The sequence below is a fragment of the Sinocyclocheilus rhinocerous genome, unplaced genomic scaffold, assembly GCF_001515625.1.
Source record: "Sinocyclocheilus rhinocerous isolate Xijiao unplaced genomic scaffold, SAMN03320098_v1.1 scaffold751, whole genome shotgun sequence".
Classification (NCBI taxonomy): domain Eukaryota; kingdom Metazoa; phylum Chordata; class Actinopteri; order Cypriniformes; family Cyprinidae; genus Sinocyclocheilus; species Sinocyclocheilus rhinocerous.
The window spans coordinates 1507647-1522477 of record NW_015657293.1 but is presented as its reverse complement, the minus strand read 5'-3'; the positions used below and the strand labels follow the sequence as shown (position 1 = coordinate 1522477).

At 39.4% G+C, this 14831-nt stretch overlaps 1 protein-coding gene across 1 annotated transcript; it reads left to right on the top strand.

Annotated features, from left to right (window-relative positions):
- Positions 1-596: 596 nt before the first annotated feature.
- On the top strand, positions 597-983 carry LOC107720885 (transmembrane protein 100-like). Its single transcript, XM_016528713.1, has one exon. It carries the CDS (start codon positions 597-599, stop codon positions 981-983), a length of 387 nt encoding a protein of 128 aa, XP_016384199.1.
- The last annotated feature ends 13848 nt before the right edge of the window (positions 984-14831 follow it).

Here is a 14831-nt window from a genome sequence, read left to right as displayed (position 1 = left end):
ATCAGTTATCTGCCGGCATGCGTTTTGTCATGCTGTCGGGTTGAATGAATAAATGCTGCACCACATGCTCCCGTGGCTGCGTTACTGAATAAAACAATCTGGCAGTCTCCTTATTTAATGAGCAGTAAAATAGTCGCTTTCCCATCCCGGCATCCCCTCTATAGGATGCATGCACTCATTCTCTTACAAGCAGGAGAACGGAGAAGGAGTGGGTGGATTTTAGTGAACGGTGCTTGAATGGTTAACTCCACCCCTCCTCCCCCACCTCCTTCCTGTTTGCGCTCCGCTGCCCAGTCTCATACTATGGCATTTTACGTCAGAGTGCAGCTGCAGCCAATCAGGAGCTCCGGGCTGCCCCCTCTGCAGCTCAACTCCACCCCTCCTTCTGGCCACATATATAGCAGCGTTCATTCTGTCTGCTCGAGTGTTCAACGTGCTGCTGTGAGCTCGAGAGACAGAGAGCCGTGGCACTGACAAACCCACAGACATTGTGAGTGGATCTCCACGTTTCCTTCCCTAAATTGCCTTTCCTCCCAGAGCGTCTTGCTCATACTGAGCACATCTTTATTGTTGTGTTCCTAGCATCCAGTCGCAAGATGGGATGCACCACGGGGCACTTCACTTGTCAACCGCAGACGACGGCGGCCCCAACCCTGGAAGGCCAGTCGCAAGAAGGAGCACCCAAAGTCCCAGAGGTGCTGTCGTCCCTAGAGCGGCTCTCGCAAGCCACGGGAGGGATGGAGAAGTCTTGGTACCGCTGCATCTTTCCATTTGGGATAATCTCGCTGGTGATCGGAGTGGCTGGAACTGGAGTGACGTACACGTACAACGATCTCCCGCAGACCAAGGTGGTTTCTGTGATCCTGTTGATCGTGGGGCTGGTCCTGGTACTGATGGCGACCACTTGCTGGACGGTCCACAAGAAGAAGCGCAGGAAAAAGAATGAAGGAGGTTCCTTCAGCTCCGATCAGTGTCCCTTGTGAGAGAACACCCCCTCCAAAAAAACAGAGATCTCCGTCCGCTCAGGTATCCGTGGTGGACAAGTCGCGAAGGACAGGTCCTCTCTGAGAATCCCGTGGAAAATACGGCGCAAGGCTGGCATGAGGGTTCACCAGAGTCACGCATGCAGTTTACCGTTGCTCAGCAGGTGTCTGGTATCAAAACAAGCCTGGAGAGGGACACACACTCCTGCACACACACACACACAAGACACTTAACACTAGCTGCGAGCCTCTCGCAGAGCCTCTGCTGCCATCAATGTCAGTCTCCTGCATTCCTGTGACGCCGAAGAAGTGGGCCAGCGGCGGCAACCGGACACCGCGATGAAAGAGGAGTTCACCTCCGTCACTGTCGCACGTCATTCGCCCGTAGCAATGCGCGAGCTTTTTTACGGAGTGGAACTTGAACCTGCGTCTGCTATCTAGAACCGGCAGCTGCGAATCAGGATAGGAAGAAAGCACGGACAGGAGAGGTCGAGAATGTGTCCGTCTGCATGTGTGTGTGTGTGCGTAATATGTGTGCTGGATGGACTAGAGAGACAAGACACCTGCTCGGCCTCTTTCGCTGTCAGCCCTCCGTCAATTGTAGCCGCTAATGATTTAGAATAGGGGTGCAGCGCCTGATATGAAGGACGCAAAGACCCGAGCTCGATTTCTTGGGAATTTTACACAGTGTACAGTGTGTTGAAGGAGTTTTGCATTGGATTGTGTGTGTGTGATTCTATCTGGCAAATCCATCCCATCCCTGACTCTTCAAGGACCTCATATAGATGGTATTCGGAAAAACAACCGCAGAGGAATTTTATAACGGACACGGTTCAGAGAAAGGCAGCAAACCGAAGGGTCTTTTGTTCTGAGACAGCCTGAAAATAAAATTCATTTCCTGGGGGGGTATGGGGTGGTGACACTTGAGTCAAAAGTGTCAGTAGAGTTTTGTTCTTGTTCCAGTGCCTTGAGCAAGAGATAGGACTTAGCATGGTACAGTAGCTCTGTTTTACCCCTCCGTCTCTCTTTTCCTCTTCCAGTGCCAGCTTTAAAACTCAAACTCAGCTATTTTAGCACGGTCTCCTCACCCCCAAAAACAACACACATGAATACGTCGTCACTTTGACCTGGTCAGAGCCCACAAAGGCTAGAGCTTACATCCGTTTTCACAATGGGAATACTGCTTATTTACACTACCTTGATCTGGGAAGCATTTGGCACGTTTTGTTATGGATACAGTGGGTGGGTAACGGATAATGAATTAAAGGGACAGTTCACCTAAAAATGAAAACTCTGTCATCCTGGTGTTGTTCCAAATCTGAAAAACTTACTTTATTCTGGGTAAGACAAAATAATGTATTTTGAAACTCAGTGGGGTCCAAAACAACACTTTTGATGTTCTGTGTATGAAAATATCTTCTTTTATGTTCCACAGAAGAAAGGAAGTCGTACCAATCTGAGGGTGAGGAAATGATGACAGAATTTTCCTTTTTGGGAAGGTTTAGCCTTCAGATGTCTCATAAATCCTGTTAACACTCAGAAAACTCTGTGTGAAGACAAAAATTCGGAGACAGACAAAAATCCATACCAATTCAGAGGTTAATACCCTTTTCCTTTCACAGAAAGCTTATCGATCGAGATGTTTCGACCGTGTTGAGGAGTGGATTTGAGAATCCTTGTGCATGAGAGAAAGCAAGAAGAGACAGCATTAACAACCTTGAGTACTTCAAAAAGGCTGTTTTTGAAGCATTTAGCTGTTAGCATATGTGCTAAGCTCGCCTTACTGGACTTGTTTGAGCCCTGAGGAAGATTTTATTGCTCTTTCATATAGCTCAGGAGATTTAATGAATTTCTCAGTTATGTTTCAGATGTTTCCTCTTTAGGGAAATACAAATGGACACAAATGCAGACAACTGTTATCATACTGGATATCTGAAGTCATTTGCTCTTGGAAGAAAAAGATTGTGTTCAAATTGCAATCTCTGACTTTTGATCTGAGCATATTCTTTTTCTTCATTTGACCTTCATTTAATCTCATTGCTGTCTGGGAGAAACATTTTGAGACATTAACGAGATCTTGTTTGTGATTAAACAGATGTAAGTTTGAGATTATGGTTTTTGGAGTGAATGAGGGTGCATGGCATGCAACACGGCGGTCCTGCGCTTGGGGCACGTCCAGGTGGAATTGATTTCTAACAGTGACATCTGACCACATGGCTATGGATAAACATAGTGCCTTTTTGTCAACTGATGTACGTGCTGTAAAGCTGCCTGTGCCTACTTAAGCATTTTTAATTGCTTCACGCCAGAATGTGGTATTTGTCCCTTTACAGAAACAGACTGCCTTGGGTTTTTCCACAGTGTGCTATGAAAAGCAGCGAAGGGAGGGCATCTAGAGTTTTAGACTGCATTTTAAACACTGTTCACAATGCTCTTCACAAACAACGCAGACTAGAATCAGGCTACCATTAAATCAGGGATGAAGCTGATGTCTGAGTGGGAAAAGGGACCAGATGAGTTCGGTTGGGATATCAGTGACCGACTCTAATGGAGCGTCTGATTATATCATGGAAAGCCAGTAATCCAAGATAGCTGTTTACATAAGCAAATCAAGATCAGACGTTCAGATCGGAGTCATCAGGAAAATATAGTGCTGCTCCTCCCCCCAAAACTAAGAAATGCAATGTTTTTTTGCCTTGTTTTATTAAAAATACCTTATACTTTATCATCCTTAAACCGTGCTTTCATTTATTTGAGTACAATTGTGTGAGATTTAAAGACGCCTTTTTAAAAAATATATCTTGAAATAAGTTTATTAAATAGCCTATATAATCAATATTTATTACATATATATCTTGTTTTAAGCATAAAGGTGTTAAATATATATGTATGTATTTTCTTTAAACATCTATCTATCTATAAAAATAAACGTATTTATTCTTTGAAAAGAGGTCTTTAAATCTTTCATATATATCTTTATCCTTAAAAGTTTAAACATTTTGGCAAAAACTACTTAAACAAGTGCAGTGCAGTTTGTTTTGATTTTCGAAAAGATAGTCAAGGGTGTAAGTAAACACTTAAACATGTAATGTTTCTTTTATTTTATAATCCAGTTTTGTTGGCCTTCCTGTGTTATTGTTTTCATGCATATCTGGAAGTAGTTGCTCGCATGATTTCCTCCAGATTTCAGATTTTCTTCAGCCCTTTTTACGAGAGCTAGCTGGAAGGAGGGAGATTTATAGAGGGTGAACACATTTAAAGAGTTGTGCAATTTCATTGAAAAGACGTGAGTGGAATGTCACGGCTGCACAAACAACTCTTTAAGTTGATCTTTAAGTGGATCCATATACGTGCTTGGCTTCATTTATCACCTTGCAGTGTCCTGCTGTACATAAATCCACATCTGAACCCACGGCGTACTGAACTGTCCATGTGGGTTTCTTCTTTAAACTTGCTTGTTTAATGTCAGACCTGGCAAAGGTGTCCTGAATGAATCACTGTTCTACCTCTCTAGTTCTGAGAGCGTGTTTTCGCCGTTCTTACATTCTCCAGAATGCTTTTTTCTCTCGAAGCTGGAAGCAACAAATGCCAAAATCTGTATTCTGTGTCAAACTATGTGATGTAAATAGTAGTTATTTATATTTTTACATTTATATTCATATCAAAAATACTTTTGAAAAGTTGTATTAAAGAACTGTTATGTGAAATAGTTTATCGTGTCGTTTCATTTTGTCGTAACCTGTGTTGTGAACTAAGTAACAGCAGCTAGTAGCTTTTACCACAAAAAGTAAGTAGACACTACTAATTTACTGTAACTACATTTTTGAGTAATGTGAAAGTAGTTTAGCTTTTCAAACTAGCAAGATTTGAATTTCTCTCTTGTATGTAGCATTATGCCGAGTTCACACTGCACGATTTTCAAACTCGTCGGATCGCCGTTGTTTTCACACTGCGTGACTATCTGGGGTAGCATTCAGTTGTTGCTGTGTTCACACTGCACGATGGATCGGCGACGGGGGGTTTCACATTGCATGACTTCACAATAGGAAGAATCACGGACAGCTCTGTCTGGTGCAGGGTTGCCAGGTTTTCGCTACAAAACCCGCCCAATTACTACTCAAAACTAGCCTGAAAATAGCCCAATTGCTTTTGAGGGGGTCCCCCAGTAAAATTCGTCAGTTCGGGGGGTAAAATACATTTTTTTGGCGGGGTTCTCCTGGTACAATTCACATTCCAGGGCCTAAATATCACGTTATTGGGGTCGGCGGCAATCGCGGATTTGGCAACACTGGTCCACAAACTACGTTTCATATAACTCCTCCCCGAACTTCCCGCTGCCCTGTATCTTGGTCTCTCATTGGCTGTAGGTCATCGCCGATGTGTTTTTCAGTCAGAACTCATTTCACACAGCGTGATTGTGAATCGCATATTTCACGGGCGTCAGCGACACGTCGGCGATTCCCTCAGATCGCGTCTTTGATAATTCACACTGCGTGATTGTCACTCGCGTGAACGAGCACCGATTTGTCTCCGATTTCGGGCATTTGTCGGCGATTTCGCAAAACCTGTCGGCGAGTGAAAATCGTGCAGTGTGAACTCGGCATTACTGTGTAGGAGCGAAGGAGCGCGGAGACGTCAGAGAGTTCACGAATAACAGTCTTTATTAATCCAAAATCAGGAGTAACACAGGGCAGGCAGGAACACACACGTGACACATAGGAATGACGTTACAATACCGGACAGGGAACACGGGACAGAGGACACTATAAATACAGGGCATAACGAGGGGTAATAGAAGAGACACACCTGAACCAAATCATGCAATCACGCATGGGAGACAGAAACTGGGTCATGGAGAGCACATGGGGAGCAAAACACACACACACACAGTCCAGGGGTGTGACACATTGAGGTGGAAAATAATTTTAGTGTGATCCCAGTACTGTATCTTCTGTTTTTTTCTATCAACTCCTATGTGATTTGGCTTATAGTAACAGGAACAGGTAAATGGACTTGCGGCAGAGTTCTTTAGTCTCTGCCCTTCAACAAATATTAATAAATCTACTTTAATTATCATAATGAAGTATGTAATCCATCTTGTTTAAACATGCAGTAAGTTATGTAACGTTGATTTATAATGTTAGTGTTTGGTTTAGGGTTGGAATGCAACCATGGTGCTGCCATATTGTGACCAGCTGTGTCATGTTGATTTGTTTTGCTGTATAAATGTCCATGTAATGGTACAATGCATGTAACTTTACTTTTTATGATATAGAAATAATAAAACATATGGTAAATTGTGTAATTAAAACACAATATCTGAAGATTGTAAATGCTTTTATAAGTAAATATTGTAAGTAAATAATGTATGCAACATTTAAATTTTTTCGCATTTGTCATGTTCACATTTGGGTAGATACTAAAACGTACAAAATGGGTGTACTGTACTGATGGTATATATATATATAAACAGTATTACGCATTTACAGCTATTGAAAAGTAAAATATTTAATTACATTTTTAAAAAATTTTTAGATCCTTAACACTATGCCTGTCCCTAAACCTAAATTTAACCACTTTTTATCAATATGAAACTGACTATAATTTTAGGTACAATATACCATTATATAGATTATACCTTATATATCTAAACCTAGCCATAAACATTCCTTATATATATGTATATATGGATCCGTGTAAATATCGGATCAGCTTTCCAGCACTGGAGAGAACTCAAGGAGCGGAAGGCCTGCGATAGGACGCCGAGGTTGCTTTGTTTCTTCTTGATAGGTGAGTAACACCGTGTATGCGCCGCAACAGCTACCTGTAAAGTCTTGTCTAGTACACTGGACAAAGCGACCGTTGAAAATCATTTGAAATTTGATCATTTGAAATTTGTGTCAATACGTCATGAATAGAATGCAGCAGCAGTTTTCTGTCGGGGATTTGTCGTGTCGTGCCGCGCCGCATCCAGTGTAGACCATAGATATATATATATATATATATATGTATATATGGTGTAGACAGCATCACGTATTATAATGAGTTCCATAGTATTTTGTAGCGCCGCACCACTCGCGTCCGGTGTAGACATGGTGTAACATTGGTTTTGCTTTGTTTCACAGAACTAATTGTTGCCTGGGTTGCGTACGTATGTGCGGGGCGGAGCTATCAAAATAGGGGTGAGACCTTTTTGGGGTAGAGGCATGTTTGTTTTGGTGATTTCAAATGTCAACATTGGCTACCAGAAATCACTTACCCCACCTTTAAATATATTTAAACTAATGAAGTCAAAATGTTCATGCTACTCTATCTCTCTCTCTCTCTCTCTCCCCCCCTCACCCTCGCTCTCTCTCTCACACTCATACATCTGAGTCTTATTCTCTTCTTTGAAATTAATATAAATAAATTATGCGATCACACACAATATAAAACAAAGCAAAACATTTACACTAGTTTTAGGGAACAAAAAAAAAATGTAATGAGGAGCCAGTGACGTCAAAATAAGTAAAGGGAAAAAAATTCATTTTAACAGGTCAAACGGTAAAGGATATTGTGGACCCCAGACATGTCCGGACATGTCAATGTCATGTTTTACGGAGACTTTCCATAGACATAATTCAATTTGATTCACGTTTATTTGTATAGCTTTTTCACAAAACAAATTGTTGCATAGCAGTTTCCCAGGAAAATTAACGTTTCTACAATATATTTAGAACCTTTTATATTTATATTTACATTATATTAAAGGGGTGGTTCATTGCGATTTCACTTTTTTAACGTTAGTGTGTAATGTTGCTGTTTGAGCTTAAACAATATCTGCAAAGTTACGAAGCTGAAAGTTCAATGCAAATGGAGATATCGTCTTTTAAATTTCGATGAGTACTCATGTGCGTATGATGGCTGCAGGCAGCTGATCTGGTACAACGCTCGCAGTAAACCTCACTCCCACCCCTGCTGGAAAGAAGGTTTGTGCAGAGCATCCTGTTCAGCACCCAAGTTCTTCAATTATGTGATGTTTTCCTACATGTAGTGTATTTCATCATTTTGGAAATAAAACTTTAGCAAAGTTTTGTACTAAGTGTTCTCTGGGCTTTCTAGGTGATGCCATAGGGTTCCTGCTGGACCTCAGTAAGAAGCAGATGATTTTCTATCTAAACGGACACCAGCTGCCTCCTGAGAAGCAGGTGTTCTCCTCCGCCACGTAAGCAAAGCTCACTTCCTCCACCACAAAAAAAAAATGTTTATGGAGCTTTACCTTGCCTTAAAACTTGCTTTACCTTGTCTTAGGTCTGGCTTCTTTGCCGCAGCCAGTTTCATGTCCTACCAACAGTGTGAGTTCAACTTCGGAGCCAAGCCCTTCCGCCATCCCCCCTCCATCAAATTCAACACATTTAATGAGTTTGCCTCACTCGCATCAGATGAGAAAATCATTTTGCCCAGGTTTGCACCGTTTATTAGATTTCTGTACACAGGGCCAAGTATCAATGACTGTTGTGAATGTGAATAATACATTAGTTATCACCTAAAGCAGGTGACTCATACCATTCATGCCACTATTTTCATTATTTCAGACACAGGCGCCTGGCTTTGCTCAAGCAAGTTAGCATCAGAGATAACTGCTGCACCCTCTGCTGTGACCAGATGGCAGACACTGAACTGAGACCTTGTTTGCACAGGTACAAAGTTCAACATATAGAGTCGGTGTTTACACCACTTTGTTTATTGGTTAAGGGATGGGATTGGAGGCTCAAGAAAGCAGGATTGTTGTGCTTGGCTGAATTGGAGTACATAAGAACAAGTGTTGCTATGAGAATTAGGACATTTAAAACACATTTGACATTTATTATCCTATATTTTACCATTATGTATTAAGCCAAAATGTGCAAAGTAAAATGATAAAACTGTTAAAGGGGTGGTTGATTGCGATTTCACTTTTTTAACGTTAGTTAGTGTGTAATGTTGCTGTTTGAGCATAAACAATATCTGCAAATTTACGAAGCTGAAAGTTCAATGCAAATGGAGATATCGTCTTTTAAAATTCTGGCAGTTTAATGCCTACAAAAACGGCTGGTAGGGACTACAACAAGTTACTTCCCGGGTTTGTGACGTAACAAACCCAGATAAACCCCGCCCTCTGGAAAAGGCAGCAAAGGGGGCGAGGCCATGCTGCGCTGCTTTAGAGAAGAGGAAGAGAAAACTAGAGGTGCACATAAAAATGTATTTCATATTCATATATGTATTCATTGAGTAGACGTCACAGTTACGTCACTTGCAGCTGCGCGCGCATAGTGGTTGCAGAAAAACACTGGGAACAAGTGGAGGTAAATGGGTAAAATCCATGGAATAAAATAAAAAAATATTTTTGTGCCTTTTGATGTCAAGATCGGAATGCAAATCATTTGTATAGAATACTGTCGTTAAAGATGCCATTTGAAGCTAAACGCAGACGTTTAAATGGACATACTATTGATGAAAACTGTTATGATTACTCTACTTTTAAAGCATAAATTCGATTTAAACAATAGGTCTACATAATATTAACATTTTGAAAATGACATCTAATCAATATAATTTATAATCTTTTTAAACCTAACTATTGTACCGTATCCATGAAAAATCTCTCCCGGGTTTTCTGCAACCATGATGTGCACGCATCCTGAATGTTTACAAACCTATAATTGGGGCTCAGCTCCAACAATGAACTGTTACAATTATACACTTATTTTCACATAGCTATGAGAAGCATTAAACATGGACGCGCTTGCAGTTGCCGTAATGAAAGCTTTAATAAATAAAGCTATTCAAAACTAATTTAGTACATTAAAGCTTTAATCGGGATAAAACCGTATATTAAAAGCTAACATAAGCAGTAGCATTTGCAAATAACAGCGTATCTAAAAGTATGAGACAACAACAAACAAAAAACATAGGCCTACCATTAAAAGCCATGCTTGCACAGCACGATCCTCTTCAATAATATCATCTGCTTCTCAGTCGGGCTCAAACTGATAAACGATATTAATGACACCGCTGTTTACAATACAACCGGAGCACATGCCGCTGAGGTGAGGGGCGGGACGTCTAGACGCACAGTAGAGGCGGTTTAGCCAATCACAACACACTGGGCTAGCTAACCTATCAGAGTCCATTGCCTATTTCTGAGGGAGGGGCTTCATAAAAGAAGGAAATGATCAGCACTTTTCTCAGAGAAGGGACAGTGTGGTGTGGAATAAAGGTAAATTATGTGAAAAATAATGCGTTTTTTTTTTTTATCGAAGCATTAACACATGTTAGACTGCACCCCATTAACACAATCAAGCCTAGAAAAAAACCAGTGAACCACCCCTTTAATGGTTTTTATACTGTATCATCCCCAAATCCTAACCATTACAGGAAACCGTGTACATTTTTATATTTTCATAAACATCATTTATTATAATTTATATTTTAAAAAGCTGTCAATCATTTAAACTATTACTACATATTTGGTTTGCGGGGACACTCCATATAGGCATAATGATTTTTATTGTACAAACTGTACACCTACCCATCACACTCAAAATTCTGCATATGATTCCATTTTAATTAAATATTGTTTGCAAGTGATCTTAATTATGAGTACTCAAGAAATTTCATCATAAACCACATTTACATTGGTATAGCAGTGTAATACCCATGTCATTATACAAATGTGTGTTATGATAAATCATATAAACAAGCACGCACATGATACTGAAAAAACACAAATGTCAGAGCATGTCAAAACTTCTCCAGGGTCGCCAAATACCCTTAGACCCCAGAGGGTTAAAGAAGATGATAATAAATGTATAATTATATATGTCATAGTAACAAACATGTTACTAAAGCAAAGCAAAGCATTTATCATATATTTTAAAACATGTATTCAACATTTATTTAAGTTTATTGAACTTATAAAACACATCATTCAAAGGACTGTGATTGTTTAAAGTACCTTAACATAGCAGACAGCACATCACAACCCATTTGTCAAGTCATTGTATGCTTCATGGAATAAATAATGGAATAAGGTTTATCAGTATTGTGCACCATTGGCCAAATGATAGTCTTGCATCATGTTTCTCAACAACCCAATGATAATAAACTCTCGTGTCATTCATACAGAAGCAACAACTGACAGTACCCACATCAATGCAGGTTTCAAATTAGCTTTTTATGTAAAAAAAAAAAAAAAAAAAAAAGGTTTTCCTTGAATGCAGCTATGCTTCATAATGCTGTGTTGTTTAAATTTGCCTGTAGCCTACATGTAATCGAGAGGGATCAAATCTTGATTTTATTTGCATGTTCAAAACTAAGTCTCAGAGATTCACATGCCATTTAAATGAATTCCACAATTTTTCCATGCAGAGCATCTCTGTAGATGCATGGAAGTTTTTTGCAACATTTTAAAATAATAATAATAAAAAATTATAAATACCTTAAAGAGTACCACAAAGACAGGACACGGGTTAAAGGGATTGTTTTCCCAAAAATGAAAATTCTGTCATCATTTACTCGCCCTAAATTTGTTCCAAGCCTGTAGTAGATTCTGTTGAATACAAAGAAGATATTGTGAATAATGTTGGTAACCAATCACTTGCTGGAAGCCATTGACTTACTATACTTAAAATACTGTGGAAGTCAATGGCTAACATCAGCTGTTTGGTTACCAGCATCCTTCAAATAATCTTCGTTTGTTTTCAAGAGAAGAAAGAAATTAATACAGGTTTGGAAAAACATGAGATTGATTGAAGCCATGTTGATTGAAGACCAAATCATTTCTCTTAATCAATTACTTTAAAATGTTAATTGGTTTTAATTATTAGTTAATTATTATCACCTTTTACTGTATGTGCAGTCACCTTTGAGTGCTTAAATATCATGTAGTATTTATGAATGTTATTTTTGTACAGAAAATTGTTTCCATTAGTACCAGGTGCATTTTCATTTATCTGTATTTGCATGTGTCGTTCATTTACTGTTGACATTCCTTTAGTTCATCCATTTCATTGTAAAGTATGAGACCTGTGGTGTCTATCTGGCCACTGGAATATCACATCCCTGGTTATAATTTCTCTGTTCATTCTTATTTAAAATATACAGTCAAACTTATGTCATTCTTTGCAGGTGTTCAGTCTGGTGACAGCTGTATCGAGAGCATCAAGCCACATGTTTGATGATAGAGCTATTTAGGACTGACCGGGAAAACAGATCATTACTTTAAGGTAAACAGGTCTTACTTAAATAGTTTAATAATTGCATATGTCATTGTCTAAAATACAAACCCCAAACCGTATTGAATCTGTCTTGTTTCTGCTTTAGTCTTGACCGAGGTTTTTGGACACATGTGATATGATCACGATGTAAATTAGACAAACCAAATATAGTTTTGAATTAAAAAAAAAAAAGGATATAGTGTCTAAAAAATGAATTCAGATACTTTTTTGTTGTCAGATGTTAGTGGAATGTAGTAATGAGATGAACTGCATCTGTGGTTGCCACTTTATATTAAATATTACTTCATGATGAACTATATAAGCTCTGTGGCAGAGCTTTCCAGCTTTGAAGTTTATTTATCTGGTAGAAGGCATTACTGAAATAGCTAATAAACTTACACTTAATATATGTAACTTACTTTTATTTTAATGAACCATGTACATTAATATTGTTACTATACTGTAAAAAATGATTTCTCAAAGTTGTAAAAACTGATTATTGGAGTCGGTTTTACAAGAAAATACTGTCTCAGTTTTTCTACTTCGAAATTTCACATCTAATAAAAATGTGTCGCTTGCCATTTCTGTAATTATTTGTGAAATGTTCTCGCAATTTCTGAGTGAAAATTGTTTCACAGTAAATGCCACACCAATTTTTGTCTGTGATTTGTCTAATATGAATAACATACTATAAGATTTATTGACATATTCTGTTGTGTTTGTTTATTTTATAAGTCAGGTGAAAAAACAAATGGATATTTCTGCCATGTCAAAACAGTACTCTTCCGGCAACATCACAACAAATAACACAAGCAATACAGAGTCACCCTTCAATTTTAACACCAGTGGATGGATCCTCAACCTCATTGTTGTGCTTCCCGAAAACTGTTATGTGATCTGGCTGATTGTCACAGGAGCTGGAAATGGAGTTGCAGCAGAGTTCTTCAACCTCAATCTGTGTGTTTGTGAGATGTTTCTCTGTCTACAGTCTTTTTTATCTCTGCTAAGCAGCACTTTTCCAGGTGTCTATTTTTATGTGCAATTTCTGACAGGTGTTTCCTTGACTGGTCGTCCTCTGTTTCAGTGTCTGATCTGTGTTGAGTGCTACATGGCAGTGATTCATCCATTCGCCTTTCTGAAGTTCAAAGCTCTCAGATATAAAGCGATCTTCTCCACTGCTGGCTGGCTCGTGATTGCTATCGACTGTGTGTTTGCCAGTGTTAATGTAATTCCAAATCAGTTCTATTTATTCATGTGCGTTTCCTTGTGTCTGTCTCTACTCGCTTTGTCTGTGAAATTATTCTGCTGTTTGGCTGTTCTCAGAGCTCTGAAGCAGTCAGGACCAGGAGCGAAAGGAAGAGATAAAACGAAGGAAAATCTCATAAAGAGAAGAGCGTTTCAAATCATTGTACTGATTTTAATGGCAACGGTATTCACATATGCTGGATATTTGGTGGCAGCATTTATTTTTGTTCTGACATGTCAGTTTATTTCATCGCTTTGGACTGCTGGTCATGTGTGTTTTGTGCTTTGTGGTTTGGTTCAGCCTCTCCTTTATTTCCATAGGACTGGAAAACTATCGTTTTGTAAATCCCCATAGTCACTTTGGTTTTTGTCTATATATTTGCATCACTTTTTTTAGATGATTAAAAGTGGTGTCATTTCTTGCTCAATGAGAGAATATACTAACATGTTTAGCTGCTTCATTTGCTTCTTGTGTAAATAAACCACAATAAAAGTCATTGTGGAGGATCTTTATTTATTGCTCTTTATTGGTTATATATATGGATATATACAGTATATAAATTAATGAATGAATGATTACAAGTAGCACATTGAAGTAGAAAGAGTAAAATAGCATTTTCTTGCAAAACATACTCCAATAATTTATACCTAGGCCTACATTTCTGAAAAATCACTCTATAGTGTCTTTTACTTGAGAGAAACAATCTGTAAAAGCAGTTTCTCCTCTATGCCCCGACTTTCTGAAACGCGTCGATTTTTACAAAGCTCATCGGTCTGAAAAAGCAAGGTGTGCTCTGATTGGCCAGCTATCCAGTGCGTTGTGATTGGCCGAATTCCTCAAGCGTGTGACGGAAATGTTACGCCCCTACCATATTGTGATGCCTGCGGCAACCACATGTGACGACCCCGGGCTGGACTCCGCTTCGTCCACGGTGAAAGCCGATCCGGCGATCGACAGCGCGAAGTTGAAGTATTTCCTCAGCGACCAGCACAGATCAGCTCCAGGCATGACGAAGCGATATCGTCCTCTTTTGGAAGACCAAACAAAGTAGTTTCGCTTTCACAACGAAGCACACAGCGCCTTCACGACATGGCGGCGGCGGCGGCAACAATACTACAGCGAGAATAAAAGTTACGCCTTCTTTCTTTGCGTGAACATTTGGGCGGCGTTATGCAAATCTTCCCACATCGTGACGTAGACATGTGGGGGCGTGTTAGAACGAGCCGTTTTAGGTAGGTGTGGCTGACTCTTAACTTTTATAAAGAATATCTCTTTGGATTTGAGACTTTAGTCTTTGCAAATTTACAGATCTTCTTTATGCACCAAAAGCTTGTAACACTCCAAAGAGAAAGGAAAAATAGAAAT